Source organism: Limulus polyphemus, unplaced genomic scaffold (genome assembly GCF_000517525.1).
Source record: "Limulus polyphemus unplaced genomic scaffold, Limulus_polyphemus-2.1.2 Scaffold5270, whole genome shotgun sequence".
NCBI lineage: Eukaryota > Metazoa > Arthropoda > Merostomata > Xiphosura > Limulidae > Limulus > Limulus polyphemus.
Window position 1 is genome coordinate 21251 of NW_013670880.1, and position 6591 is coordinate 27841.

The 6591-nt window shown below is 31.4% G+C and overlaps 1 protein-coding gene across 4 annotated transcripts in view; it reads right to left on the reverse strand.

Moving 5' to 3' along the window:
• The window catches only part of LOC106472350 (luc7-like protein 3), a 33292-nt gene that overhangs the window by 14503 nt on the left and 12198 nt on the right, over nt 1–6591 (reverse strand). For 3 of the 4 annotated variants that reach the window (XR_002613452.1, XM_022400945.1, XM_022400944.1), the window contains exons 3-7: nt 5206–5344; nt 4445–4525; nt 3679–3801; nt 3340–3504; nt 840–1150 (exon numbers count right to left, since the gene is read on the reverse strand). Coding sequence is in view for 3 of the 4 variants with exons in the window: in XM_022400945.1 (XP_022256653.1) it covers nt 840–1150; nt 3340–3504; nt 3679–3801; nt 4445–4525; nt 5206–5344 (819 nt within the window). In the remaining variant the exon portion in view is untranslated. The remainder of the gene's footprint in view (nt 1–839; nt 1151–3339; nt 3505–3678; nt 3802–4444; nt 4526–5205; nt 5345–6591) is intronic. The other variant, XM_013932986.2, reaches the window with a different exon arrangement.

Here is a 6591-nt window from a genome sequence, read left to right on the forward strand (position 1 = left end):
TGCTATAATACAAAATACTTGATCACCTACATACATATCTTGTTCAATGAGGCCTGGAACTTTCTATAAACTACACGAGAGATGCTATAATACAAAATACTTGATCACCTACATACATATCTTGTTCAATGAGGCCTGGAACTTTCTATAAACTATGCGAGAGATGCCATAATGTAACACTATTTGGTCTCCTACATATATATACCTTATTCACTGAGGTCTGGAACTTTCTATAAACTACACGAGTGATGCTATAATGTAACAATACTTGGTCACCTACATATATATCTTGTTCAATAATGCCTGGAACTTTCTATAAACTATGCGAGAGATGCTATAATGTAACAATACTTAGTTACCCACATATATACCTTGTTCTCCGAGGTCTGGAATTTTCTATAAACTATAAGAGTGACACTATAATGTAACAATACTTGGTTAAGGTAACGAGAAAAATACCAATGTGTTTTTAGGTGCATCAGTATAATAAAAAAAGGTCACCAGGTTGGTCAAATCGACCGAGTCTACATGGAGTTATGGAAGAAAAAAAACAGATAAAAATATAAAGTTTAACTGAAAAAAGTTTAATATTTATTTAGGGGGTTTTACAGGTTACACAAATAAAACTAGAAAATTTTCAGATAAAGAAAAGTATTTTTAATCTTAACATGAAAATCGCTTTGCACTCAGAGCAGTCAACTACTCTGACTCCTTATATTCCCAAACAAACCATTAATAAAAATACTTAATTAAATGGTAATCTTAAAAACAATATCTTAAATTACAAAACAAATGCTCCACTTTTTTTTAGTTCAACATAATAGTGATATACTTCATACATGACAAACCTTTCCTTGTCGTCTCTGTTATGCTTTGTTTTCTCCTTACTGCTGTGAGAATGTCTGCGTTCTCGACTTCTACTTCTTCTGTCACGACTTCTTCTCCTTTCCCAATCTCGACTTCGAGAATGGCGCACGTATCGCTCATGTTCTTTTTCCTTGCGTTTTTTTTCCTCTTCTTCCAGCTTTTTCCTTCTTTCCTCTCTTTCTTTTTCTCTACGTTTTTCCTCCTCTTCTTGTTTTTTGCGACGTTCCTGTCTTTCTTTTTCTCGCTGATTTTCTCGTTCCTCTCTTTCTTTTTCCCTTTCGTGCTGAAATTGTACCATAAAAAATCATGAAAAACTATTGATTTAATAGTTAAAAGTTTGTGTTATGGTATGTAAAATCTGCATTATATCTGACATAAAAAATCTGATAAAATAATAAAAGTTTTTGTAGCAATGATAGTTGTTGATATGTGAACCAGTAGGTCTAACAGTACCTTGGAGGAATAATAGCATACTTAAAATCTAGAATATGCAGTTTCTATAACACTTTCTTCTGTAAAATAAGAGACAATCAAAAATAAAAGTCTAGTTACTGTTCTAGCAATCCAAAGGGCATGATACAATCACTACTGAAATCTAACAAAGCAGCTTTTTTCAGTTTCAGAAACCTCAGAGCTACAAAAATAATGACACAAATGATATACCAGCAATCTGTAACAAAATAGTACATAAGATAAAAGAATTTCTGGGAACTGTGGTAGATTAAGAAACAACAGACTCAAGCTCTAAAATAATACTATGTCCAAACATCTTCTAAGTGGGTGTAATGTGAAAAGATAAGTAAACTTACATAAAGAGGTTCCAGTCAGAAAACAAGATTACAGCTCAGTTTTAATATAGTTACAAAACTCAAGTAAATTTTGTCTAATAATTTCTTCTAACTCTTTAAACTAAAGGATATAAAACGTACTTACAGTTTAAGAATATTAAAAATGAAAAAGTTAAGTGTTTTAAAAAAATTGTCAGAAAACTGCATTTAACATTTTAATTGTAATTCCAAGTTAATTTTCTAAACCACAATAATACATTATTTTCAGGCTCCAGGAACAAGTTTACTAATTGTGAATTTACACAAAGTGAAATCTGTCAGCTAGTATTCAATTCCAATTGATTATGTTTTAATAGCCTAACAACCTAGAACAGCACACAATGGTTGATGTTACCCTCACCCTTAAAAAAAAACAACAGATATAACTTATACAGCTTTTTTATATAAAAAAATACTCTCATGTGGATGTCACAGAAATTAATATTTTTAAATGTGCACTTTCCAGCTTTTAAGTTTAATGTTGAACTGTTATTTGCAATGTTAATATCTTAGATATAAGTTGTTTATTGTAAATAATGTAAGTGGATTCTACACTTAAGTAAACAGATTTCACCAAATATTTACTAAAATTGACAAACACAAACATCAAGTATAGCTCTGCCCACTACAAAAAGTTTCCAACAATAATTTAAAATGGCATTTGTGCAATATATATATAACAACACTGATACAAGCAGTCTTTTTAGGGCTGGTCTCTGTATTTAATAAATCATTATTATATTATATTCCTTTTAATTGTATACCTATAACAACCTCATGCAAACTGACACTTATGCTGAGTATAGTACATTCCCTGAAGTTCCCATACTGTAACAGTGAATCTTTGTTAGATGTCTGAACAACTATAAAGAATTAGGTTTCCTACTATTGTTTGATAGTCACTTAATAAAGTTTATGAAAAAATAAATTTGTTGAATAACTGGGTTTCTGCACGGATACCTTACACAATAGCATTAATTAAACAATTCAAGATTATTAAAAAGCCACTAACTTCTGCTTTAAATTATTTGTCTTTAATAACAAAAAATTTGGTTTTCTGTACTAATATAACTAACCACATTTCTTACTTTAGATTAATGTTACACAGGAGTAAACAAGAAATAGTAGCTACGTTAATAACCTTTCTTTTGTAACATGGCATTAGATCTAATTATTAATGTACAGTTTATAAGAAATTTAAAAACCTTAAAAGTGGTGTTTGTTACATAAAGAAGACATTATATCTTTGGAAAGTGGTTATGAAACATGGATGGAGCCCAGTTTTAAAAACAGCTACTTATGTAATGAAAGTTGACACATATCCAGCAAACTTAATAATACATAAAAATACAAACTTTAATAAGTTTAAATACTGAAAGCTAGAGAAATGTTAGAAACAATCAGGCAACATTTGTTATTCTGAAGAAAAAAACATTTGTAGTTTACAAGATCTTTATGTACAAAACCCATCTTTGGAAAACATTACAAGAAACAAAAACGTTTCTATAATATCTATCAATTTGTACCTAAATTTACGTTCTACACTTTCTGTCAATAGTTTTAATATCATCAACAATCTAACGTGACTGAACACATCTCTTGAATTACAGGATTTAAATAAAAACATATTGTAAAGTGTTCTAACCAAGATTTCTTCTACAGCGGACTTCAATCTAGCATATCCCACGTGTTGTTTACCCATCAAGTGATCGTCCACCCGCTGCTGAGCATCGCCAACAATCAGAAAAGCCCCACAAACTTCGCACACTTCCATCTGTTTTTCTTGGGCTGCAGCAATTTCTGCTGTTAGCTGAAATCAACGTATAATATGTTACTTTAATGTCATAGTTGGCTAGAAGAGCATTATAACATGTTATAACAACAACATGAATACGTGCCTTTTTAAACACACGAAGTATCTGCCAATTCCAAAAAAAAACAAAAAACTTTTAATTATCACTGATTACCTGAAATACAAACCAACCTGTAACCAATGACTTGGTTCAGAACCTTTCCTCATTGCTTCTCTCTCTTCCTTGAGTTGATCTACTAGTTTCATTATTCCTTGTGCTTCTTCTACTTTGCCTTCACATCCAAGTTCTTCCACCTATAGACAGATTCAAGCAAAAAGCTATTTACATACTGCATGAAGAAAATCCTTAAAAATATTAACTTTAAACCAAGTATTTTAGAATATGTTTTAATCACTAAAGTATTTAATGACAAAAGGTTAGATTTTACATGTAAGGTATATGTTACAGCAGTATTTCCCAAACTTTTTTGGTTACAGAACACTGAACACGTGAAATATCGGTGTAGAGGGTATGTTGTGCATCCAGTGCCCTCTAGATTTGTATATTATTTATTGAATCAAATTACATATTATTAAATTTTTATGCTTATAATGTATTTTAGGTTACAAACCTCTCCACAAAGATATTATGTAGAATAGATATGGCATCTTCTATAATTCTTCTTCAATGTGAAATCGATATTATCTAATTCTAATATATAAGAAATTATTTCATAATAAGTTATGATTGTACAATAAGTGTTAAATATTTTATTAACATTTAAAATCATGATTTTCTCATAGAGCACCTATCAAACTCGGACAGAACACCTTTGTTCTGTGCAACATAGTTTTGGGAAATGCTGTGTTACAGTATTTAATGACAATAGTTAGGCTTTAAGAGTAAAGTATACGTTACGGTATTTAATGACAAAAGTTAGGCTTTAAATATCATTACCTGTATCAATAATTCATTGACGCGGTCAGTTAACACCTGAATTTTCTCTTCACTGTTTTTTGATAATGGCACAGCAGCTATCTGCAAGAAGAAAAATTGCATTCATACAAACTAATGTATACAGTTATAGGTAAGACGTCTCTTGTTGACTAGATTAATATTACAATGACAAACAACAATTTATACACATAATGAATTGGTTTTACTATGGGAACATACTACATGTTTCAACAGAACACTGGTCAATCTTCTTCATTACGCTGTTGGTCAATTTACTTTTAGCACAATATAAGTAAGGATGTCTAGGTTTGTCATCCAACTCTGCTTTTGTCGAAGCTCAGAAAGGTGCACTTCATTAATGACATGAATATAATATTCAACTGTATTATTATTTAGTTTGTCATATCACGATAACAGGGTCACTGAGAGTAATGCAAAAGTAGGACAACGAGTAAAAATATAAAGTTTAATTGTAAATTTAAAACAGACACTGTCAAACATATTCAAATCAGTGGGTAAAATAACCACGATTTAAAATATATATATGTTGATTCTATGAAAATTGTCACTAAATTATAGCAAAGAATACAAAAGTACAGATTCTTTACAATAAACAACAAAGTCTTTCTTGTCTTGCTAAAGTTATTAACACTAAACGAATTATATTTAATATAAAATTAATCATTAGGATACACAGAAAACTACAAAACAGTCCAATGCTTTTATATAAGTAACTACAGAATAAATACTGTACAACTAACCCCTCCTTCTTGATGTCCCAGTGCTAACCTTCTTCTTGCTCGCTGGATTCTTCTCTCTACGTCCGAAAGCATCCCTTGGCAGAACCTTATAAACTCGTCTTCATAGCCCATTTGTTGAAAACAGTCACTCTCCTCGTACCTAATAAAATCGATGTTAATTTTACTTTCCTAGTACTATCCATTATTAAAGCAACACAAAGAAAATAATGCATGTATAGTGGCCAAATTGTTCTCAGTAATTTTAACCTTTAAAAAATGCATTTTTTAAAATTCCTTTCTAAACTTTCAGAGTTTATCACTATTTTAAAACAAGTATGAAAAGAGGTGTGTTCCAAGAATAAGACTACTCTTTAATTATTACAAACATCAGTCCACATGACTTATAACATAAGAAAGGGTGATATATTAATTCAACCTGGTTTAAAACCCATTTTTTATTAATGGTTAAAAAAATATCAACCAAAACCAGGATTTTCAGGAATATTCTGTCCAATTGTGGACTAGAATTAGTTCTGACACATAATACAACAAACAACACCCGATATTATCATGTACACCCAAGTTTTGAGTTTTAGAAAGTTATATTTCAAAACATCTCTGGCCATCGTCCATTCATCAGTTCACCAGACTGGTCATGCACTTTAAAAACAATATTCAATTGTTTACTAACTGCTCTTTTTTAAATACCAATTTTATCATAATGTTTCTTATATGAATATTATGTACAGAGTGATTATGAAGTTTCATATTTCACAGCTGACTTCTTTATTGGACTGTACTTTTTTTTGAAGAACCATCAGCACTTCAGACCTGCACAGTACAATGCAGTGCTCATAACCAATATGATTCTCATGCTGAAGCAGCAAAATGTGACAGACCCTATGGTTTACGGGTAGTACGGTATGTCAAAGACCCTACGGTTTACAGGTAGTACGGTATGTGATAGACTCTACGGTTTACAGGTAGTACGGTATGTGATAGACTACGGTTTACAGGTAGTATGGTATGTCGTAGACCCTATGTTTTACAGATAGTACGGTATGTGACAGACCCTATGGTTTACAGGTAGTACGGTATGTCATAAACTCTACAGTTTACAGGTAGTACAATATGTGACAGACCCTATGTTTTACAGATAGTACGGTATGTGACAGACCCTATGGTTTACAGGTAGTACGGTATGTCATAAACTCTACAGTTTACAAGTAGTACAATATGTGACAGACCCTATGTTTTACAGATAGTACGGTATGTGACAGACCCTATGGTTTACAGGAAGTACGGTATGTGATAGACCCTACAGTTTACAGGTAGTACAATATGTGACAGACCCTATGTTTTACAGATAGTACGGTATGTGACAGACCCTATGGTTTACAGGAAGTA